This window comes from Staurois parvus, unplaced genomic scaffold (assembly GCF_062004578.1).
Source record: "Staurois parvus isolate SC_StPar_1 unplaced genomic scaffold, SC_StPar_1.0 ptg000564l, whole genome shotgun sequence".
NCBI classification, from domain to species: domain Eukaryota; kingdom Metazoa; phylum Chordata; class Amphibia; order Anura; family Ranidae; genus Staurois; species Staurois parvus.
Window position 1 is genome coordinate 2,634,150 of NW_028318360.1, and position 25,851 is coordinate 2,660,000.

Consider the following 25,851-nt stretch of genomic DNA (forward strand, 5'->3'; position numbering starts at 1 on the left):
AAGCGTAATCTAATTACGCAGTATGTCAATCAACACAGATCCACTTCACCGATAAAGGTCCGGACTGGAACTCGGGGTAGGTTCTCCTTCAGGGTGATATGGGTATGAGCCCTCAATGGATGTAGGTAGATCCAGCTGGCCAGAGGTCCCTTTTAAGGGATAGGTGGGTAAAGATGCCTGTTTACAGGTGCTTCCCTCCTCTGGGTCTGGTGGACAGGAGACTGGATCGCAGCAGAGCTCTATGGATAATAAAACTCCTCAAGGGAGACCAAGGAGAGTGCCCATAGTGTAGTAATTACTGTTAAAAATGTATTCAGTAAAAAAAGATTCCATAAAACATCAGTAACAGTAAAGCAGCGTCAGATATGTGAAAACGACTGACCATCCAGGATCTAAGATGGCCGCCGGGCGTCACGACGTCCTAGGCTCTTGCTGACGCGTTTCGTGCGCACAGACTTCTTCAGAGGCAGAGGCTAAGTCCTATTGGTCTGAGGTCAAGCAGTGGACAGCACAGTTTCCTTATTTTTTTTTAAAAGACGAACTTATCCAAAAAAAAAAAAAATGCACATTATTTTACTTGTAGCCTGTAAAGCATTGCCATGTAGGACTCCTACAGACTTGTCAGTGATCATTGAGAACTCAAACTGACAGCTGCAAAGGCTGTCAGGACTTGTAGATTCCCATTCACAGAACTCTGCGAATGAATGATGCGGTGGGCAGGTGGAGCCCCGCACAACCATGGTTTTTTGTTTTTTAAATATAGACTGTTACATGTTCCACCCAAAAAAAGGTGCACTTATCATTTTTACCTATTTTGAGGTCATACTTCATTCAAGTTTCCACACAACAGTGCTGCCTTTTGTGCTGCAGTGCAGGAACATCTGGTGCCTTCCACTACACTCAGAAGAACACATCATACAAGCATTGTGTTATGAACGGGGCACAGAGAAAACAGTTTATGTGCTCTTGCAGTGACTGATGTGTAGCTAGTCCAGAAAAATGCCAGTCATCACACATCATGTGAAAAGAATAATTAACGAGCGCTTGGAGATGGATAACAAGCAGCTAGCATGAAAGGCACAAACCCCAAACCTTCACACTAAAATAATAATAACACATGCAGTGCTACAAATGGTTAATATAAATTAACATATAGGGTAATAAGTGATGGGCTACTAGTGCTTAATGGTGATTGAAAAGTGTCCTCATAACATGATCCAATAGTCCCAGTAAACGGTTGACTCCGTGCTGAAAGGTGTCTAATATTATGCACTCACCAGAAAGCGCATAATATGCGCATTTGAGTTGTCAGACCACTCCTGGTCCTAGAAAGCTGAACCTGTGTGGATCATCTGGCAAGCTGTCACTCTGATGGGGATACACCTTTCCTTGGCCAGCAGGGGGATTCCAGACATTCAGAGACACTTAATAAGACTGATCCAGGTTCCTCACCCAGGGCACTCATATGAGATATCCACCTCTAGAGTTTAAGTCTTTCTTTTTTTGTTGTCTATGTACCCTCTTTCCTCCTCTTCTTCCTCTGACCGTGTGCTTCTTTTCCTTGCTGGGCCTATTCCTGAGCAATGAATGAGCCGATAGATATCTCCCCTCAGAAGTCCAGCTGCAGACTGGATATCTCATACGTTAATTTATATTAACCATTTGTAGCGCTGCATGTGTTATTATTATCACACATCATGTGAAGGAGCCCTCCTATGTTTTTTTGCTTTAAAAAAAATTTACAAGTGTCAAAAGGATCAGACTCTTCGGTTTAGGCAGGAACACATTACACTTGGAATAGTTTGAATGTTGATAGACTTTGATCTTTAAATCTTGTTTGTGTTGCTCACCAGTGTTACTACATTTAGGTGCCTTTTGTAACTCTGTATCTGTTTGTCTTTTAACCAAAATTTGGATACAGGGCAGACATTTGTACTGGAAGCTAATTGACCCCTTTCATCTGGTTTTGCAGATTCCCTGTAGACACAAGTTTCAGAGAATTGTAAACTCCTGAAGTAATGTTTAGGTGAAATGGTGTCTTTTATAGATATTCCTATAGCTGAAAGTGATTTAATGTAATTCGACTCAATCTATTTCTTAAATATTTGGCCCTCACAAATTTGATATCTATACAAGCTGAGCTGGCAAGGCTAAGTCTGGCTCCTTGAATGTCTTGGAAACTATAAGATCTCCCTGCCAGATTCAAGGTCTGTTGCTGCTGACCTTTTATTTGCAACTACTCCTACATTTAATATGACATAAAAATGCAAATGAAGAACAGAACTGCTCACAACGTCCATGGCAAATGTAAATGTCCGAGTCCAATGATACTTTTAGTAGAGCGTCTGAGAGACTTGACAAATCATTTGATAATTTGTATCCACTAAAAGCTAAGAGATCTTCATTGAAAGGGCTGATACTTTAAAGGATAAAGGGACTTTCAGACAAGTATCTATGAAATGCAGGCTCCCCTCCCCCAGCAAGTCCTCCACTTACCCTTCTATGATCCAAAGATCTTCCCTGGATGCCACACAGTCTCCTCAGGGAAAGCCTTCTGGTCACAGATTTACTATTCATTTTATTGTTGAAGCCAGCAGTTAATTGTAAAGTAAAATGTCAGGTACTCTGGCACACAAGTCTGCCTGAATAGAATCACAAATTCAGCAGGTAAGTGTACTACTTGGTTTTCTTTTTTTTTTTTCCTTTAGCATTATAGCTGTTTACCTGTAGTTCAGCTTTAACCTCCTTGATTACAAGTATTCCCTTTATATAATATGCAGTGGTTGACATAGGGTAAGGATAATCCTGCTGCCATTTTTTGACCACCTTAATTTTGTTCTTGTATTTTTCATCCTTAGGCCTTTTGTGAAGAACTGGAAACCATGATCCAGGACCAACTCAAGAAAGGAAAAAATCCTACTGGGTTATTGGCATTACAGCAAATAGCAGATTTTATGACCACAAGTGTACCAAGTGTCTACCCATCGGCCCCACAGGGTGGGATGGCAGCGTTAAACCTGAGTAAGTGTGAACTCGGCTGTAGCTAAAACATGCTGCATTTTAGATGACTGTTCTAAATTAAATAAATATTAAAAGTGATCCTTAAAGTGGTTCCAAAGACTAGACTTTTTTTTTTTTTTTTTATCTTGATGCATTCCCTCCATTAAGGTAAATGTCTCTTTATTTGTATCCCCCACCCCCCCTTTAGAATTACCTGAACGCAGTATTTGTCCAGTGCTGCACCCATCTGCTATGGCTCTCTCCCCTTTCTCTCTGATCACAGATGTAGTGAGCAGAGCACTCCTGCGGCTGTCAATTCATGTGAGTGGGGGGGGGGGGCTGAGTCGTGTGTGTGTCAATAGATGCACACAGCCCAGCTTGGGAGCGAACATGTAAGTGCTCCTCCCCCCTTTTATGTATTTTTGTTGAGTTTTACAACACCTTAAAAAAAAGTTACATACAAAAGAAAATGGAGTGACCGAAAAGGGGAGAACTCCCCCCTCCTCCCTCAATATAACAGCAACATAGCCTACGTACAGTTGAGTATGCCATATGCAGATTATCCAGTATAACAAAATCGATGCTATCAAGAACAACCAAAGGTACCAAAGGATTATACAGTTATAACAGTAAATAATCAGGGTTCTGGATCTACAAAAGCAGCCACATGAGGACTGTCTGTTCAACGGCCTTATATATTCTCAAAGAGACTAGGTAGTTTTCGGAGTTTATAGGTTCGCCTATACAAAGGGAAGTTACTAATAACGATAGTCTTCCAAGCCTCAAGCGACACAGGAGGAGCACCTTTCCAAGACAGGACGATGACTTTCTTAACATAAAAATGAAGTATATGCTTATTCTACTTAGAAAGTGATAAATCTCTAAGAATGACCAAGAGGCCATTCTTGGGGTGTAGAATATTGGGCAAACCATAAGCAGTGGAAAGGAAAGCATTCACTTCTGACTAGAAGGCAGAGACAATGGGGCAATTCCACATGAAGAAATTTCACATTTGTATCACAGCCACAAAGCAAGCTGGCGAGGAAAGTAGGTGCGCCTCCTTAGGAAGCGGCTTCCTAATGTGGTGCACTGAGAAGAGGAACCCAGAGCACAGAGCTGGTAAGTATAACATGTTTATTATTTTAGTTTTAATTTTACAATCACTTTAATTTGAAAATGCATGCCACCTGAAGATGCATTTACAATATACTATATATACAGGAGTTACTCTTTAACTGTTTCTGTACTTTTGGGCGGTCATTTCAGCAGGAAGAAGTTGATCTGTTCCTAGATGCATATATGTGTAGATGTAGAGCAGACAATGGAGGGGAATCCCTAGTCTAGTTATTCAGTAGACAGGAAAGAGGAAGTGAGCAGAGGGGAGCTTCAGTCACTCCTTGTCATCAGTGTACCTCTCTAGTTTCAGAGGAGAAGGGAGACCACACAAGGTAACCTACTGCAGCCATCAGGGCTTGTACACAAACTCACAAGCTGGATGCAGAGGTGCATCTAGAGCTGCCAAACACTGATCAAATTTGGCTGGTCCCTGCTGAACAAGCCAGATTTTGGTTAGTGTATGGCTCTCCTTGCTTGACAGAAGATTTCTGTCAAAGGGACATGCTGGAAACTTTTTGTTGATCAGCAGATACAGCCGCTGTTTAGTGTATTCTGATGGTATAGGGACTCCTCCATAACCTAATTTGTGTGTGTGGAGGAATTTGTTTTGTGTTTTTTTTTTTTTTTTTTTCCGTTTTACCAACTGCACAATTGCATAGGTGATTTCTATTCAAATGCAAAAAGGAGAGATTTCAGACTTCCCTGCTATAGCAGTATTTGTGCATGTGTGGGAAACCCTGCGCATATGCAGATGACTGGAGAAACCAGCGCATGTGCACACGTGCCAAAACACTCTCTTGGGAACCGAGCCCTGTAGTAAATCTGTGCATGTGCAGAGGGTGGGGAGGACTTTTTGCATGGCGATAAATGTGGAAGTGCTGCTTTGCAACACAAATGTGCTTTCCAACAAAATAAAAATTGTCCATTCACAAAGCGCAGCGCTACTCACGAATGCGCAGTGGATACCCAGCTGTGAAGCCGCAAGCTATCACAGCTGGGTGCCCACACTGAAGATGTCGGCCTCCTGGAATACAGGACAACCGTTGAAACAAGCTGCGGGGGACACACCATGGGACCGAGGGACAGGTAAGTGGCTGATTTTTAAAAGTCAACAGCTACAGTTTTGTAGCTGCTGACTTTTATTTTTTGATCGAGTGGAACTCCACTTTAAGGTGCTCAACAGATTTCAAAGGCTTTATTCCATATTGTAATGTAATATAAAAAAAAAACTACATCACGTTATTAGTTGTAAGAAATTTAAAACCAACATGGCTTGAAGTTCACAATGCAACAATTCCAACTCGACATGTTTCGCCAATTTTCCTGCTTCTTCAGGAGATTTACAGATAGTTGCATATAATTGCCACTGGAAAAAACAGGGGTATCTTCATATATGTAAAACCCAGCACAAAAGCATCCACTTCTATATCCCCAGGGGAGTCCAAGATGAACCAAAAGAGGAAATGGGTTGCAGCCCACTGATACGGACCTCCATACAAAAGGAGCTGAAGAGTCCAAGAAAAACTTTATTAGCGATCTTAACCCACCTCAAACAATCCAGAGTTTAATATCAGTGACTGAATGCCCTAAGGAATACAAGGGGGACTACAACAGACAGTCAGTCATATAGACACCATATACTGGAGAGGTCACAGGAGAGCTGGGTATAGCCTATTACCAATAGCCAGCTCTCCTGTAACCTCTCCAGTATATGGTATCTAATTGATGGATGTAGACACCTTGTATTCCTTGGGGCTGTGCATTGCATACACTGCTTGGTGTAGTCCTGTGTGCCGTGCATTTACAATATCAATGCTGCTTCAGACCTTTGTAATTTTGCAGTATTGACAGACATAGATAAGGCAAGGTCACATCAAGAATTCTACAGCAGATGGTAATCAAGGTCCTGTTCATTGCTGTCCATTCAGTGACAACAAAATTGCAGGTCATGGTTACACAGTATGGCCAACAGATGAACTTACAAAGAAATGACCCTCATGGTTCTGTTGTCTTTATATACTCAGTATTTATTTCATATTTTGGGGGGGGAATTTAAACTTTTTTTGTTTTTTGTTTTTTTTTTGTTTTTTTTTCATTTTCACTGATTTTTAATATATTTTAAACCTGGCATTCAAAAAACATTTTCTCATTAGGAGCATGTTCAGGTATTTGCTAAATTCTCTATAGCTGCAAAGATTCCTTTTTCTCTTTGAAGCCCATTGTTGTAGTTTGTTGTGCTCACATTAGCAGACTGATTAAAAAAAAAAAAAAGACTGCTGTGTTTTGGTTTGGTGATCTGCATTGGTCCTTTTATAATATTTGTATCATGTCAAAAACAAATCTTTGCATGATTGCATCTGTTACTTTTATCCATACAATGAATTATGGTGTGTTTTTTCAGTTATCAGTGTTTACAGTAATTCTGAGCTAGGCATAGAAGCATGGTTTGTCATATTAAGATTTACAGCAAGATGCCCTCTGCTAAATCACATGTATGTCTAAAATAAAACACATTCCCTTTTAAACTTTGGTAACACGGTAGAGAATGCTCAGCATTTTATGTATAATGGTGCTTCATTTTTTTTTTTTATGTTTTGGGCCCCTTCCCATGAAGGATCTGATGAGGTCTGCCTGTCAGTTTTTCAGGCGGACCTGATCAGACCCTCTGTTCACCCCTGTGGACCAGCTGGTGTGAAATCTGTTTACACCCGCCTACCTCCAATGGGATCCGATCCGCTAAAAAAAAAAAAAAGCGGAAGGGAATCTGTTCTTTTCTGTCAGGTGGATGGGATCGGAGGGCAGTTGGGTGTGCACTGACAGCTGAATCAGTTTACTCCCCCAACTGCTCATAGAGCACAGCGGGCTCTGTTCTGTTCGTGTCCGTTCTGGATAAACTGAGCCGGAATTGACCTGTCATTCCCCCCCCTACTCTGTTCAGGAGAAAATCAGTGGACAGATCCCCTGCTGATCAAATCTAACTCCACCCCATATAAAAAGGGGCCTCATTCTTTCTATCTGTGAGTGTCCTTTTTACATAGATCTATTGACTGCCCTCTTCTTCTTCTGTTCTATTGGGATAATTTTAGATGTTTAGCTCAGTATATACCAATAAGCCATAGCATTATGATGACCCACCTAATATTGCGTAGGTCCCCCCTTTTCTGCCAAAACAGTACTGACCCGTCAAGGTATAGACCACTTTAGACAAATCATCACACTGCCTCCACCAGCCTGCCTTCTTCCCGTAGTGCATCCTGGTTCCATCTTTTCCACATGTAAATGACAACCATGCACCTGGCTGTCCTTACGATGTAAAAGAAAAAATGTGATCCATTAGGCCAGGCCACCTTCTTCCATTGCTCTGTGGTCCAGCTCTGAAGTTCATTATTATTGTAGGTGCTTTTGGCTGTGGATATGGGTCAGAAAGGGTACTTTTGACTGGTCGGTGGTTACGCAGCTCCAAACCCAACAAACTGCTAAAAAAAAGTTTGATGCTGATTCTAATGCTGTCACAGTATGAGGAAAGAGGAGAGCCGGTAATCAAGTGTATTTACACATCCGAGGACATCAGTGCAGTCCCGTCGGTGTCTATCAATGACCAATGCTGCCCTTCAGTGCCTCCTCGTCGGTGCCTATCAGTGCTGCCTTATCAATAACCATCAGTGCAGCCTCATCAGCGCACATCAGTGAAAGAGAAAAATTACCTGTTTGCAACATTTTATAACTGAAACTTAAAAAAACAAAAATATCCCTTTGTTTAAAGAAAAATAAAAAACCCAGTGGTGATTAAATACCACCAAAAGAAAGTTCTATATGTCTCAAAAAATGCTAAACATTTCATTTGGGTAGAGTGTTGCATGACCGTGCAATAGTCATTCAATGTGCAACAGTACTGAAAGCTGAAAATTTGACCTAGGCAGGAAGGGGGTGAAAGTGCCTAGTAGGTAAGTGGTTAATTCAAATAGAAAAGTTTTTACTAGTAGTGTGTTGTTCTACTTACTCAGCAGTGCAGACTTCTAGTAATTTGCCTGAATCAGGAATTGCAGGGGACACCTTATAGGACAGCTAAATGCAAAATATGCAACTTTTTAATAGTCATGGTTAATTCATGTTACAATTGGGCTGGATATAGAAAGTAAAGGGGCTATGCAAATTGTTCACACCAATATCCTCCTGTCCATTGTTCTTATAGAAGAGAACCCTGAAATGATAAGCTGTCATCTTGGTGCCTGTATTTCATACACATGGCACTAGACATGGAGCTAGCCCTTTCAGTTTTAGGATACAGCGTGCTGAAATTCAGGCAGGTTACCAGAGGGAGGAGGTTTGATGGTTGCATATGTAGTAAGTGTACTTTAAGTCCTGTGTTTGTACAGCACAGCATCAAAGCTGCACTTCCTCTTATTTGATTGAAATTTCTTCAGGCAGCTACCTCTGCCTTCTGTAATAAACTTTTTTGCTTCACTGTGTTGCTAAACTAATGCCTAAATCAAAATAAATTTCACACATCTGCTGGTCTCCCAGTGACAAGCAACCTCCTGTCCTTTCTGCCATCTATCCTTGTTGCATGATTTTTTTTATCTTGTGTGAAGGGTATTTTTGAGGAATATGCTTAAAGCTGAACTCCAGACACAAGACGTTTATCTAAATATATTCCCCAGTTAACCACAAAGTTTATTAAGCAACTTTGTACAAAATGCCTTTTCAAGCCCAGTTATTACCTTGCAAAAGTTATAGTAACATAATCCGTGTACTGATCATGGCCTGTGCAGAGTAGAGCTGTGGGAGGGACCCCGCAGGCCCAACCCACTACAGGTTGACTGCAGGAGGGGGGCAGATTCAAGAGCAGTCACCCTGCACAGGGAGAGGGCATCTTTATTACAAGAAAATCCTGGAAAAGGTTCACATTGGACCACTGCTCAGATCTGACGTTCAACTTTAATATTTATGGCCTTCATTTTTGTAACCTGGATTGTGCTTTATTTCAGGCTTGGGAATGGTCACACCTGTAAACGATCTTAGAGGCTCTGACTCCATTGCTTATGAAAAGGGAGAAAAATTGCTTAGATGTAAACTAGCCGCGTTTTATCGCTTAGCTGATCTGTTTGGATGGTCCCAGCTGATCTACAATCACATTACGGTGAGTATTAAACTACTAGATCCAGTTATGGTACAAAATCACATGCACAGAGAGGTACACATGTCCAAAAATCTGACAGATCAGGACATTTAATTTTATTGGGCATAACAAAATCAGTAATTACTACAATAAGTACCATTTTTATAAAGTGCTTATTTGATTATATTTCGGTTGAGGTTTACCCCAGTCAAGGTTATGTGCATCACAAAAACAGCTATTTCCTTGTGTATACCACCGGATCCATTCATATAAACATCTAATTGGCGCTATTAATATAAACTTCTGTCCATACTTTATTCATGTGATAAAAATATAGAAAGATAAATTATCTCCTACTGCTCACTATGGGGTATACAGAACACTATAAAAAAAAAAAATACTTGTGTTATCGATTAGTCCATTCACAGTTTATTAAAGTGGTTGTAAACTCTAAAGGTGCTTACCTTAATGCATTAAGTTAAAAAACATTCCAACGCTAGTATCCCCCTTCCCTAATACTTAACTGACACCACCATCCATCCAGTGCTGTGCCAAATTGCAGGTTTTCTCTCCTCTCTCCCTGCTATCACAGGCTTTGCTGAGAGCAGCAGAAGCCATTGACTTCTGCTGCTGTCAATCAAATCCTATGATGGGGCTGAGTCTCACTGTGTTTCTATGGATGCACACACCCCGGCTCTGGAGCGCGACTGCATGTGCATAACAAGAGCCTGGTGCAGTAATTGACAAAATGCTTCTGAAAAGGCCTTCCCTGTCACTGGCTTTAAAGTTGTGTTAACTGGTTTTGAAATTATTTTAAACAGCCAGGAGATATCAGCCAAAAATGGGGACAAATTTGGGTACCAGTTTTTGGAACATTGGCTACCTGGCTTCTGGAATAAAACTTCACAATAGGTCTTCACAATAAAACCTATCTGTCAGATCAGTTCCTATTCCACTAAGTTCCATAACGATTCCTACATTAGAACTAAAGGCAAAACTTTTAGATTAAGGGAGGGAGAAGTATAATCCTTGTCATTTTTGTGGCCATCATTGTTTCATTGTGGAGATTTATCTTTTACTTCCTGTCCAATAGCCAAAACCAGTTTGGTGGGATTTTACTCTCACCTCACCTAAGGACATCCCTGGCTGTCACCAGGGTCATTGGATCCCCTTCCCCCCTTCCCATTATTGTTCTGGGGACAAGCAAAAATTTGGGATTATTTTTTTTTTTTAACTTCCAGTAATAATGGTAAACAGGACAAATATAGAGGGTGACTTTCCATAATGGGGCACAGATGGCATAAAAAAATCTGCCAGGGGCTCTACTTCCTTTCCACTTTATCCAAAAGTAATAAGTTTTGCCTTTTTAGGTATACTTTAACTTAAAATGGGTAATTCTGCCTGACACAGTTCTTCCAAGTTTACCTTAGAGCGTGCCTTTTTGGTCAGAGCTATAAAGATTTAATAAGAGAGTCAAATAATGAAGGATCTAGAATTATCCGTTTACAGCCTGGATTTCTGCCAGCAGAGCTTTAAAGGTCTTCAAAAGACTAAAGTCTTCATGACAGAACAACATGTGAAAACAAAGCCAGCAATATAAATGAAATAAAAACAATGCTGCTACCTGCAATGAAATAAGCAGCAATATGAAGAAATTTGTAGTCTTACTTTGACTTACTTTTGTATAAATCCTACAACGGTTTGCCATTTTTGTTTTACTTTGTTGCTTTTACAGAGTAAAACAGGGCCTGTGTGTCAGGCCCTCCATCCACTGTCATGAAATGTTTGCGCTTTTTTCCAGTCTTTGCATGTGCATGCGCACATCTGCACTGGAAAATATTGGATCTAATCTGTTTACCTGTGTTACAGCAGGTTGTGTAAGCCCTGCAATTGGTTTCAAACTGAATAAAGAACTGGGGAAACTATTGTGACTTTAACCCCTTCACTTCTAAGAGTAAAATAAATCTTAATGCCTAAGCACAATTTTGCAACGTTGACATGTTAGTAAAGCTGTACATATCAACACTACTTTGTACAGTATCTTACAGAAGCGAGTACACGCCTTACATTTTTGTAAATATTTTAGTGTACAGCTTGTATAACAGTGTAAATTTTGCTGTCCCCTCAAAATAACTCAACACACAGCCATTAATGTCTAAACCGCTGGCAACAAGTGAGTACACCCCTAAGTGAAAATGTCCAAATTGGGTCCAATTAGTCATTTTTCCCTCCCCGATGTCATATGACTCGTTTAGTGTTACAAGGTCTTAGGTGTGAATGGGGAGCAGGTGTGTTAAATTTGGTGTTATCGCTCTCACTCTCTTACTGGTCACTGGAAGTTCAACATGGCACCTCATGGCAAAGAACTCTCTGAGGATCTGAAAAAAAGAATTGTTGCTCTACATAAAGATGGCCTAGGCTATAAGAAGATTGGCAAGACCCTGAAACTGAGCTGCAGCATGGTGGCCAAGACCATACAGTGGTTTGACAGGACAGGTTCCACTCAGAACAGGCCTACCTTAACCTACCACCAAAGAACAACCCAAAATAAATTTTCCAAATCTTGACGATCACAGCGATACCATATATGTGTATGTTTGTTGTTTGCACCCGTAGTACAGCTCAGAAACAATAGTGCGCATTTTGTTTTTGTGGGGGTTTTTTGTTTTTTTGGTTTTTTTTTTTTTTTTACCTAAAACACACTGACACCATATTATTTATTTATTTTTTTAAATAAGTCCTGACCTTTTGACCTTTGACTCTGACCCAAATACTAACCCTGGCACTGAACTAGATCAAACTTTGATCTAGTTATTTTTTTCTTTAATATTTGTTGTTGTTTTTTTTTCTTCTCTTTATGCCAGGAGTTAGAAAGATACAATGTATCTCTCTCCTCCATTCATAGAGAGAGGGAAAAAAATAACAAGGGGCTGGGCTGTACAGTGACTAATCACTGTGATAGCCAATCAGAGGCTATGACAGCGATCATGTGACCCGGAATTGTTAGTCCCAGGTCCCGATCGTTAGAACAGAACTCGGTGCTCTCAGTGACCAGCACAGACAGGTATGCAAAAATGCGGCCCCACGGAAAAAATCCCAGTTCTGTGAGTTTGCATATTTGTGTTACATCGGCATCAAGGGGTTAAAAAAAAAATATATATTTTTTTTTTCCTCCTCTATGCCAGGAGTTAGAGAGCTACAATGTATCTCCTTCCTCCATTCATAGAGAGAAACAAAACAAGGGGGGTGGGCTATACAGTGACTGATCACTGTGATAGCCAATCAGAGTTTCACAACGATCATGTTACCCAGAATCAGGAGTCCCGTGTCCCGATCGTTAGAATGGGACCCAGGGCTCTTAGTGACACCCCGGTCCTTGTGCTGGGAGCGTGCTCCCAGCACAAAGACAGGTACGCAAATATGCGGCACCACAGAATAAAGCCCAGTTCTGTGAGGCCACATTTGTGTGACGTCGGTGTGAAGGGGTTAACCACCTGTAGACGGGCGGCCTGCACAGACAAAGGTACCTGTACATCACTGTCTGCTTCTGGGTTTAGTGCATGCGCATGATTCACAGCCTGGAGTGGCTGATTGGCTGTATACATTAAGTCGCTGATCGCCACCATTAGTAGTACAAAAAAAAGAAATTCTAGTACAAACCCTAGTTTGTAGACGCTATAACGGGTTTATTTTTTAATCAGATATGTAGCAAAATACATTTTGGCCAACATTTATGAAGAAATTTGATGTTTTGGAGAGAAAAATTTTTTTTTCTAAAGTTTCAGTCAATTTCACTTATATTGCAAACAATAAAACCCAGTAGTGATCAAATACCACCAAAAGAAAGCTCTATTTGTGTGGGAAAAAAAATTATATAAATTTTCATTTGGGTACAGCGTTGCATGACTGCAGTTACCTGTTAAAGTAGCTCAGTGCTAAATGGCAAAAATCAGCCAAACTAATCTATCTCTCCATGGATTACTTATGATTTTCTATTCTGTGTTTTGATATAGGTCAGAGTGAGTTCAGAGCAAGAACACTTCCTGATTGTTCCCTTTGGACTTCTGTACAGTGAAGTTACTGCATCCAGTCTGGTAAGTGTCTTTGTATCATCGTTATCACATGTGCCATTTTTTATTTATTTTTAATTTTTTTTAAAGGCAGAATAGCACTTTTTTTTTGGGAACAATTCACAAAACAGGCAGTATTTACATTAATGTATTATTTGCTAATCTGAGCTTTGTTAGATTTCACTAGAAGGCTTTATTTAAAGCACTGCGCAAACGGTTGGTTCTATATAAATCCTTTATAATAATAATTTTTAATGGATCAGCTTCTTAATTCTCAACATGTGTGCTCTGTTTGCCCTATTCCGTACAAAAGTCAGTTCACAAATCTATCACATTGTTTTGAATGTAAAAAAAACTCACCGATTCTGCCTAGAATTCACTGAGGTTCTGTGAAGTGTCTGTTTGGGAAGACAGAAAAAAAAGCATGGCTTGAGGTGCTTGATATTGTTTGAGATGACGTTTTAGCACATTGCGCTTATCACAGCTTGATTAATCACGGCCTAAGTTCATGAATATCACAAAATAGGCAGATTTGGTTTTGTTGTGCATAAAATATCACTGACTAAATCAAATTTGGAAAACGTTTGTCTTTCAAGAGTATGTGTGCATGTTTTGTGTTTCAGGTCAAAGTCAACCTGCAAGGTGAAATGGTTGACCGCGGCAGCACTAACTTAGGAGTGAATAAAGCTGGTTTCACATTGCATTCTGCCATATATGCTGCACGACCTGATGTAAAATGCATCGTCCATATCCACACCCCCGCTGGTGCTGCAGTGAGTATGCAAAAAGACTGTTTATGTCTAAGGTGTATTTCTACTTGCTTTGTTAATGGGATTCCATTTTTCAAAATGGTAAAAACACCAAGAAATAAAACACAAAGGCTGTCTAACCACATCCTAATAAAATCTGTCGCATAGATTTAGCAATGCAATTGCAGATAGTGCTGTTTGTCCCCACTAAATGCAAAGGGGTAGATTTACTAAAACTGGAGCACTTAGAATCTGGTGCAGCTGTGCATAGTAGCCAATCAGAGTCTAACTTTTCAGCTTGTTTAATTAAACTTTTGACAAAACCTGGAAGCTGATTGGTTTCTATGCAGAGTTACACCAGATTTTGCACTATTCAGTTTTAGTAAATGAACCCCAAAGTGTCTTAAAGGCTGTTCTAAAAAAAAAAAAAAAAAAAAAAAAAGACTAGTCTGCTTATTGGCGTAAAAAAACATAACCCTTTCTTTTTTCACTGCTTTATTTGCATTCACATAGCCAGTAGCAAAGACAGTGGAGTACAGTGGCCTGTGGTAGCAGGGCGGAGATAGCATGGCCTGATGGTGCAGTTGTCCCCTGCTGGCTCTAAAGCTTGATCACATGACTGTTTTCTCTCAGTTCCTGATCTATCTAGAGCAGAGAGTGGTGACCGTTTCACTAGAGTAAGGCGGGAGCACCTTGCTCAGGCTCTCAGCAGTGCTCTGAAAGGCTGAGCCAACTGCTGATCAGGCATCTGGGTAGAACTTGACAATATGGTTGGGATCTTCCAGAGTGTGGAGCAGCTTTTTGACATCATCCGATAACAGGCTCTAGCCCTGTGTTGGCCAATTCTGGGTCACAGGAGAGCACAAGTGCACTCCTATGACTCACAAGAGAAGCATGGTTAAAAAAAAAAAAAAAAAAAAAAAAAAAAGCTTTGGCAATACCTCTTTTAGGTTTTATGTACATGAGCCTACCCTGATCGCCGGCCGTGGGAAACCGCAAATCGGAGTGCCACGTTTTCTCGCTGATGGCAGTTAACCATTTCCATACCGGGCACTTTTACCCCTTCCTGCCCAGGCCATTTTTCAGGTGTCAGCACTCACACTTTGAATGACAATTGCGCGGTCATACAATGTTGTACCCAAACTAAAATTTTATCATTTTCTTCACACAACTAGAGCTTTCTTTTGGTGGTATATAATCACCGCTGGGGTTTTTATTTTTTGCTAAATTAACAAAAAAGACCAAAAATTAAAAAAAAAAACAAAACACTTTTTTCTTTTGTTTCTGTTATAAAAGTTTGCAAATAAATTGTTCTTCATACATTTAGGCCAATGTGTATCCTGCTACATGTCTTTGGTGAAAATAAACCAAATTAGGCTGTATTTTTTAGTTTGTAGGAAAGTTATAGAGTTCACAAACTATGGTATATATCTGAATATTGATCAATCCTGAAGTACTGACGGCTAATCTAATTTCTTGAGTTCCAAGAATGTCAGAACAGTACAGATATCCCCCAAATGACCCCTTTTTGTAAAGTAGACAGTCCGACGTATTTCATAAGAGGCATAGCGAGTTTTTTGATATTTTTTTTTTTTTTGTCATAATTTTCGGAAAATGAAAAAATTTTAAATTATTTTCACTATTTTTTTTTTTTTTTTTTTACATACTGTCACCAGTGCAGCGCCATCATCATATAACTGGCATGGCGGTGATCAGGGACACTTACTGGTGACAGTATGAAAAAAATATATAATATAATTTATTTTTTTATTAATTTTTTATTAAATTTTTATTTTTTTAAGATTTTTTTTTTTTCATATTTCACTATGACCAAAGTAGTATAATGTTACCATAGTAACATTGTACTACTATGGTGGAAGTGATCAGTTTTTTTTTTTTTTTAATCAATTTGCTTACAGCAAAGAATTACTTTGGTATAAGCAATCATTTACCCGAATGACATCGATTCATTCGGGGTTTTTTTTTTTTTTTTTGTGCTTAGCTGTGATTTGGCCACGGCTAATCACATGACATGTGCATGTGATTGCTGTGACCATTCACAGCTAGACACTAGTATACAATGGATGGCATGAATGAAGCCATCCATTGTATACAACTGTCATGTGACCTGCATGATTGGTCACAGCAGGTCACATGGTACCAGCAACAGGGCCGGTACTCAGATCTGTCATCGTCCGTGTCCGAGGTACACAGCCGGTGACAGATTGCGCGGCTCTGCAGGCGCGCAAACTACGCATGTCTGGGAGGACGCTGAAGGATTTTGCCGGCTGCCAAACGGCCTTTGGTCGGGCGGCTAATGGTTAAACTGTTCCTATCCTGTACACTATTCTTCCGTGTTCAGGAGAGGGAGGGGTAACCTTACCTAAATGCGGCAGCTCCTAAGCTCTGCTAAAAGTCTATGTGTACACGGACACACAGGCTTTTATGGAGTTGAGTTTAGGAGCTTTGGAAAAAAAATGCCAAAGGCTTCTAAAAGCGAGTTTAGGAGCTGCTCGTGTACATGAAGCTTTAGGCTCCATGTACACGAGCCTTTCGTGACCGGCGGCCATGGGAAAATGCAAAACCGTGGAACCACAGTTTTGCCGTGGTTTTGTCACATTTTGCAGTTCCCCACGGTCAGCGGTCAAAACGTTCCTATCCTGAACACGAATCTTCCGCGTTCCGGAGAGTGAGGTTTAACCTCACCTAAACGCGGCAGCTCCTAAACTCTGCTAAAAGCTTAAGTGTACATGGACACACAGACTTTTATAGAGTTGCATTTAGGAGCTTTGGCAAAAAAATGCCAAAAGCTCCTAAACTCAAGTTTAGGAGCTGGTCATGTACATGGGATCTTAAAGTATATGTAAACCCTCCCCTTGTAAAACAACCCATTCAGTTTAAAATATAAATGTAAATTTGTGGATAGATATAGATGGATATACACAGTGCTCAACATAAATGAGTACACCCCAACAGGTTTGTCAGAAAACTTTTACTTTCAGAATCAACATTTTCTATGGGACACTATACTACAAAATACTCCCACAAATGCGGGCCATTGATTGCAAACAAGATTTCTTCATTTGCACACACAGAAAAGTATTTTTCCAAACAAATTCATTCAAGACCATGTTGCAAAAATGAATACACCCCAAAGAAAGTCTTAAGAGAAAAGCTAAATTTTAGACCTCAGAATCCTAATCGGCAAGAATTCAACTACAGGTGAGTCTAATTATTCATTAAACAGGTGTCCAGCAGACAGTTGATTATCATGCTGTCAGCAATGGCACAACATGGAAGAGAAATGTCACAAGGCCTGAAAAAGAAAATAATTTCTTTACACAACAAAGGTGAAGGCTACAAGAAGATCAGCAGATCTTTACTTATCAGTCAAATATTTGTATCACTTTTGCTACAGTATTCTAACAAAGATGGAACTGCCACCATCTCATAGAGACGTCCAGGCAGTCCATGGAAGTTACCACATTGACAGAAGCATCTTCTGATAAGGGTTGAAGAACATCGCCAAGAAGTTCGCTGCAGTTAGCTAAAGTAGTAGAAAGTCAAAATGGGGTGATTGTTTGTTTCCCATGACACAATACGGCGTACACTGCAGAGGAATGGCAAGCATAGGTGTTGTCCATGAAGGAAGCCTCTCCTAAAGCCCATACACAAAAAAGCCAGCCTAGAATTTTCCAGGGCCCATGCTGAGAAAACACCAGTACTGGGACTCTGGAGTGATGAGACTAAGATAAATGATTTGAGGAGTACAAAGAAAAATGCATGGTGCCTACAGTAAAACATGGTGGTAGCAGTGTCCTTCTGTGGGGCTGCATGAGTGCTGCTGGTGTCAGGGAGCTGCATTTCTTTGATGGTATCTTAGAATTCACTGATGTACTGCTCTATGTTGAGAGAGAAGATGGTACCATCACTCCGTGCCCTTGGTCGTTGTGCACTTTTCCGACATACAGATGATCCAAAACACACATCTAAGGCCAATGTTGCATTTCTGAAGAAGAACAATGTGAAAGTGGTTCAGTATGTGTCCTGATGTAAACCCAATCCAACACCTATGGGGAATTCTGAAGAGACAAGTTGAGCATCACTCTCCATCCAGCATCCAGGCTCTAAAAGAGGTTGTTCTTAAAGGATGCAAAAAGATAGATGCTGCAATATGTTGCCAACTTGTTCATTCCATGCCTAGAAGACTTGGTGCTGTTCTTACAAATCATGGAGGTCATGCAAAATATTAGATGGAGTAGTTTTTGTTGTGGGGTGTATTCATTTTTGCATCAACTAATTTGAGTAAAACTGAAGATTTTGTAATCTAAGTTATATTATTAACCTTACTTTTATGTAATGAGCTATACAAATGTTCTATAAAACTCAGTTTTGTCAAAATTTTGGAAATTGTTCTTGTGTTCATTGAGATATTGCGATTAGGTCGCACGATACCACATGTGCCAATTCCAAGATTGTACAAATGTCTAAATAGTGGCACCCTTGAATAAAAATTGTTCACGTATAAGTGGTACCCCATATGGGAAAAAGGATGACACCAAGTCCCAGACTATCTTGCCATTACTCCCCATGTAGTCTGGGCATCTGGGGGGCTCTATGTGACTATCTTTTCCCTCGTAAATCCGAAACTTATATGTATAGCCTTTTGCCCTCTCACATCTTATACATCTTGACCCCATATCTGGCACGCTTGCTGGGGAGAAATTGTTTGAATGCAAGGCGGCCAGAAAAATTAATGTGGGACTCATCAGCTCAGATGTTTTGCTGGGGAGTATAGACATCTGCAAATTTTTGGTTAAGGTGATTTACAAGGGGCCAAATTCAGGGTCACCCCAAGGACGACAGTGTATTGTCCTTGAAATGCATAAAACGCATTATACTCTCATAGCTATGCCTGGCCATGGCAGCCGAACACATGGGCATATGATGAATCGGGTCTGTGGACCAATACAACCGCAATTCATTTTTTTTTTTAAGTAATGCCCATGTTGAGAGTTAGGCCCAAAAAAACTTTAAATTTGGAAACTGTAATGGGTTTCCATGTGAATGGTCTGGCAAGGTTTGAATTTGGGTTGGCGGTGATAAACTGTTGTGCATATAAATTGCTTTGATCCACAATCAATGTATACAGATCTTCCGTGAAAAACTGTTCCAAAAGTTCAAGGGGAGTATTTAAATTTGCTGTTTCCACCTGAATTCCGGTTTGGGCAGTGAATGGGGGATGTACGGGTGCTGCAGAATTTGTGGGCTGCCAATCGGGATTTGCAAGCACAACCGGAAGGATACTAGGGGCTCTACGGGCCTGTGTGCGAATTCTTGGTGGCTGCGGGACACTATTTGTGCTTGCCATCGCACCTGCATGTACTGCAGTTATGGGACTCGCCAAGTGATACTGCAGTGCTGGTATGTAAAAGACCAGGATGTACTAGGCCACTGGTGCTCGCCAGTTCACCAAAAGGTAGACTGGCACTAGTACTGGCACTCTGCTGCATATGAGAGTCATCATGCGATTGTAACATCTCAGCAACCTGGGAACAGGGTCGGGTATGCCTGATCTTAGCATGGACCTCTACTTCATCGTCTGAGCTATCTGTCAGGGTGCCACTGCTGTCTACAGGTTCGTATTCTGAGGCTGATTGTGTCAGTGAGTTTTCCTTTTCGCTCTCACCTGACATGCTCAGAATCCTGTAGGCCTCTTCACTAGAGTACCTTTCCATTGACATTTTGGCCACTAAATTTATAGGTACTTAGTTCGACTCACGGGGAAAAAGAGCACCTGGCTGTCAGGGACTTCTTGAACCACTGCAAAAAAATTTACCGGCAAGTGCTAACAGAGATCAGGTATGATCCTGCGAACACTGCGGTTTTGTGTGCAATGTATCAAGTGACAGTGACCTGCCACTGCACTTGCTGGGGAAGGGGGGGGGTTTAAGTGTAGGGGCTAAACACAGGTTCGGGGGCTGATGCTGCTAACGCTGCATTTTTGGGGACACTATACTAATGTGAACGCTGGTATAGTGCTGATCTGATCAAAGATATTGATCCCTTCAAACACTATACTAGAAATGGAGGTTTATTGCGTATATGAAAGTGTTCCTGGCAATCAAGGGGTTAAATGTGATTATTGGAGTACTGAGGGGCAATCTGACGCCGTCTGGGAGGGATGCTAACGCTATCTGAAGTCGCCGGCGACACTTAATACAGTGATCAGCAAAAAATCTGTACTAATGACACTGGTGACAAAGCAGTGAAGGGGTTAACTGTGAGGGGGGGGGTGATCAAGGGGTTAAATGTGTTCTAACTTTGTGTAAGTGTGCTGCTTGTACTCAATGTGTCTTGATTCTTCTCTCTCTGGTACGGAATGTGCCCAGAGAGAGATTTCATCACTTCCTGTACCTGTGTTCGTGTAAGCTATGCTTTCTAGTGATATTTGTCTTGTGGTGTTTAAATAACTAAATTTCCCACCTTTTTATATCCTCTAGGTGTCTGCAATGAAATGCGGCTTGTTGCCGCTGTCTCCGGAAGCCTTGTGTCTAGGAGAGGTGACCTATCATGACTATCATGGCATACTAGTTGATGAAGAAGAAAAAGTATTAATTCAAAAGAACTTGGGTCCTAGAAGTAAAGTGAGTGCTTCCTTGATGTCATGTTATTTAGTTCTTCCTCCATTGTTTATGGTTTGTAGAATACCTGTGTCTGATTTGTTCCAGGTACTAATACTTCGAAACCATGGACTAGTAACTATGGGAGAGACCGTAGAAGAAGCATTCTATTATATTCATAATCTTGTGTCTGCCTGTGAAATTCAGGTAAGTAAATATTTAAAATATTTTGGGGAGAAATGACTGGGTAAATGAAATTTTATTACCTCTGAAACACCTACAATTGTTTGACCCCCCTGGCGGTATTCCCGAGTGTAGCTCGGGGTAAAGTTTCAGTACCACAAGCAGTAACCCCGATCTACACTGAGGAATACCTTGCAGTGTTGCACCGGGATCTCTTCTGCACTTACCTTGTCCTTCGCTCCTGTGATGTCCCCCCTGCAGCATCCCCGGCCATGTCCCCCGGCTGATGCCGGCATCTGTCTTCTGGGTTCCGTTCCCTGCGAGCGTCGGGACGTACGGGGACGGAACTGGCGGGAAATTTAAAAATGTCAAAATGTGAAATTCACTAAATACACTAAAATCACATAGTAAAACATTACTGTATCAAACCATTTCACATACATTTTGTCCCGAGTGCTTTGTCCTGTGCCCTGCCTGCATTTTTACCGTGTTTTCTGCCTGGAAACTGAGAAATGTCCATGGTGTCCAAAATGCATCCCTTTAGGTCAAAATTGGTTTTAGACCAGCTAGAAAACAGCGATCGTAAATTAGAACCACTTGCAGAATTAGGTGATAATGATTTGTGGGGAAATTCGTCATCAGACACTGAAAACGATTTTGCAACTTTGCTCAGTGATGTGCGAACTTGGCGCTCTTTCAAATTTCAGTGTTTTTGGTTTGATTACATTATTGAATTAAATTTATTATTATAGTATTTTTTATGATTATTTATTAAATTATAATTTACGATTTCGTGTTTCAAATTTTAACATACCCGGGATGCTTACTAGACTCTTGTTCGGACAGATTTCAGTGAGTTATTCCTAAAAATTATAGGTCTACAATAAAAAAAAAACTACATATTTCCATGCAAAATAGTGGTACTGCTTTCAGCACAGAAATACTGACATAATCAGACCGCCAGGGAGGTTAATGTATGCCTTAATAAAAATTTAAATTGAATTTGGCCAGATCTTGAGATGAAAGTCATGTTTCTGGCAGACAGACACTCTGAACTGATTATCTGGAAACATATAGTAAGCTGTGTTGGATCTTTGGCTAACCCCAACCATTTAACCTGGGCACAGGCCAGCACAACGGTGCATCTGTCTGTTCTCTCTATCCTCTGTAGACGTTATTTACAGCTCACGGCTTGCACGTTAATGAAACGATCATTTGTTAGAATGGTAAGTCAGGATGTCATCTAATGTCTATTGGGTTGCCTTAGACATCTGAATGCATATAGTTGATCAAAGTTGGGAAGCATAATCTGAATCTTTCTCAACATTGGTTAAAACGTTATTAACCAGTTGCCGCCTGGCCTATAGCCAGATGGCGGCCGGGCGAACAGCTAGTCCCTCCGGGTGGACGCCATATGGCATCCTTTCAGGTATGCGTAGTGCGCTTGCCTGAAGGGCTGCTCTGCGGCGCGATCTGTCACCGGCCATGTACCTCGGACACAGCCGATGACAGATCTGTGTACCGGCCCCATTGCCAGTACCATGTGACCTGCTGTGATCAATCACAGCAGGTCACATGACAGTTGTATACAATGAATGGCTTCCTTTCATGCCATCCATTGTATAAAAGTGTTTTTAGCTGTAAATTGTCACAGCGATCACATGCACAAGCTGGGCCAATCACAGCCCAGCTGTGTCATGTGTTTAACCGCAGCCAAATCACACCTAAGCACAAAAAAAAAACCCTGAATGAATCTGTTATTCCGGTAAATGCTTGCTTATAGCAAAGTAAGTCTTTGCTATAAGCAAAAAAAAAAAACAAATACTGATCACTTCCCCAAAGTAGTCCAATGTTACTATGGTAACATTATACTACTTTGGGCATAGTGAAATATGAAACAAAATCTTAAGAGAGAATTTTTTTTATAAAAATTCACCACCATGCCAGTTAAAAAATGATGCTGTACTGCACTGGTGACAGTATGTAAAAAAAAAAAAAAAAGTGAAAATTTTTTCATTTTCTGAAAAATTATGACTTCAAAAAACTCGCCATGCCTCTTATGAAGTACGTCGGACTGTCTACTTTGCAAAAAGTGGTCATTTGGGGGATATCTGTACTGTTTTGACAGTCTTGGACCTCAAGAAATTAGATTGGCCGTATATATATCCCATAGTTTGTGAACTCTATAACTTTCCTACAAACTAAATAATACATCCTAATTTGGGTTATTTCCACCAAAGAAATGTAGTAGAATACATCTTGGCTTAATTTTATGAAGAACAATTATTTATTTGCAAACTTTTATAATCGAAACAGAAAAACGTGTTTTTTCCCTAAATTTTCGTTCTTTTTTTTGTTAATTTAGCAAAAAATAAAAACCCCAGTGTTGATTAAATACCACAAAAAGAGAACTCTAGTTGTGTGAAGAAAATGATAACATTTTAGTTTGGGTACAGTGTTGCATGACCGCGCAATTGTCAAAGTGTGAGCGCTGCAACCTGAAAAATGGCCTGGGCAGGCAGGGGGTAAATGTGCCCTGTATGGAAGCGGTTAAACCCAAAACCAAAAATTTAATATCCGGAGGATCAAAACTGAAGAGCCACTGCTCCAGGTCAGTTTGCTGTCCACACCTTCCTGCCCCCGTGAGAAAGAGAATTTTTGATGTACTAGCAGATTTAGGTACACTAACAAATTGAAGCCAAACTCCAGCTAATACTTTATAAACAGTTACAGCAAATGGCTGGGACTTGGGATTGACAACCAAGGCTGCGAATATGTAAAAAAAAAAAAATATATATATATATATATATATTTGGACACAGGCACAATTTTAGGTTTCTTCAGGTATTTACCAAAACATATTCAAGCTATAGTTCTATAATGGATATGGGCTGAAAGTGCACACTCTCAGGTTTAATTTGAGGGTATGTACATCCAAATTGGAGGAAGGGTTTAGGAATTACAGCTCTTAGTAGCCATCCCCCCTTTTTCAAAGGAACCCAAAGTAATTGGACAATTGAATATAATAAATAAAATGTTCATTTGTACTATTTTGTTGAGAATCTTTTACTGGCAATGACTGCCTGAAGTCTGGAACCCATGGACATTACCAAAGACTGGGTTTCCTCCTTTCTGATGCTTTGCCAGGCTCTGACTGCAGCTGTGTTCAGTTGTTCTTTGTGGGTCTTGCTTTCAGCAACCGAAATGCAGACTCAATTGGGTTGAGATCAGGTGATTGACTCGGCCTTTGCAGAATATTCCACTTCTTTTCCTTCAAAAGCTCCTGGGTTGCTTTTGCAGTGTGTTTTGTGCCTAAACATTTTTTACCTGAATGCAAGGAATGCATTAAGGTAAGGAAATTTTTAGGCTCTATAACCACTTTAAAGTTTGGCAAACAATACCGAATACTTTTATAAAAAATCAGCTCAGGGATAGAGATTGTTTCCTTATGTTTTCCATCCTCCACTGCTGTCTGTGATAAATCCTACACTACAAAATGGTCCGATCCAGCTTCAGCAAGGCTTCTTTTCACAGTGCATTAACACAAGTTTTTTGATTGAAAAGATACTTTTATTGCAGAAGCATCAAAAACAACATGTTACGTGTAATCGGGGTACATCTCACCCTGTACTGCGACGCAGCGCACCACATTGCAATACAGTTCCAAGCATACGATAAATACATTCAGAAATAAATACATTCGCTCAGCGGTATGATGCCTGACGTGATGTGCGCGGAGGATGTATCCCCCGGACCACCACGTCCTGCATGACGCCGCTTACCCCAAAAACTGTAGCATCCTAATACAATATACATTTCCTAGTCACTATGTCATGCAGAAAAACGATAAACTGAAAATCACGATTCACAATAGGCATCGGGTGTGCGGGGGGGGGGGGGGGGGAAGGGGAGGGGGAGGGGGGAAACACAGGCCCGAAGCTTTATTGAAAAGACAAAGACACGCAAGGGGGAGTAGGGGGAAGGGGGAAATCTTCAGACGTCCTCTTCCTCCTTAAAGTCCATCAAGGAATAGTCTCTGAGCAGACTGAGGATCAGTCTGCGGCAGTCCTCAATGGACATCCTCTCCCGCTGGTGGATGAGGCGCTTCCTGGCGCACCATAAAGCGTCCTTAAAGCAACACAGCACCCTCCAGGCGCTGTCAATGTCCTCCAGAGAGAAAGTTCCACAGAACAGTCCATTCAACACCCCAAAGTGAGTGATGGCTGTCTGTGGCACAAAGTCCTTGAGTTCAGGTTCCAGGGCCCCCAACAGGGCCTGAGCAAATGAGCACTCCCAGAAAACGTGGTAAGACGTTTCCTCATGGATGATGCAGAAGGGGCAGTGTCTGTATCTGCTCAGGTTCCTGGCATGCATAAATGTCCTGAGAGGCAACCCCCCTGTGCATTAACACAAGTGCCATATAAAATCATGTGGCTCTGTAAAGAAAACTTCTCAACCCCTCTGACATTGCTAGACACATGGTGTTTCAGGAAGTAAATCTAGACTTGTAGAGAGTGACTGACTGTGTTAGAGATCTATGCTGACATCATCCTGGCATAGGCATGGTTTATATCTTGGCATGCCAAAATGCCAAGAATGTGTGCCGATTGGCTCAGGGACCAGTGACGTCACGAGGGGGATAGACAGTATTACTCCAGAACAGTGGTTCTCAACCTTCCTAATGCCGCGACCCTTTAATACAGTTCCTCATGTTGTGGTGACCCCCAACCGTAAAATTATTTTCGCTGCTACTTCATAACTGTAATTTTGCTACTATTATGAATCGTAATGTAAATATCTGATCTGCAGGATGTATTTTCATTGTTACAAATTGAACATATTTTTTTTTTCAGTAGTTGATGATTTTACAGTACATGATTTTACATTTACCCAGTAATTTATAATTCATGAAGTGTCGTTTTACCTCCAATACTGCTGCTTTCAACACAGTAGCTGCTTTTAACAGAGTAGCTGATTTCAACACAGCAGCT

At 40.8% G+C, this 25,851-nt stretch overlaps 1 protein-coding gene across 14 annotated transcripts in view; it reads left to right on the forward strand.

Moving 5' to 3' along the window:
• The window catches only part of ADD1 (adducin 1), a 110,870-nt gene that overhangs the window by 47,123 nt on the left and 37,896 nt on the right, over positions 1-25,851 (forward strand). For all 14 annotated transcript variants that reach the window (XM_089691538.1, XM_089691547.1, XM_089691546.1 and 11 more), the window contains exons 3-8: positions 2,859-3,021; positions 9,105-9,256; positions 13,249-13,329; positions 13,929-14,078; positions 20,558-20,701; positions 20,786-20,884. In XM_089691538.1, coding sequence (XP_089547664.1) covers positions 2,859-3,021; positions 9,105-9,256; positions 13,249-13,329; positions 13,929-14,078; positions 20,558-20,701; positions 20,786-20,884 — 789 coding nt within the window. The remainder of the gene's footprint in view (positions 1-2,858; positions 3,022-9,104; positions 9,257-13,248; positions 13,330-13,928; positions 14,079-20,557; positions 20,702-20,785; positions 20,885-25,851) is intronic.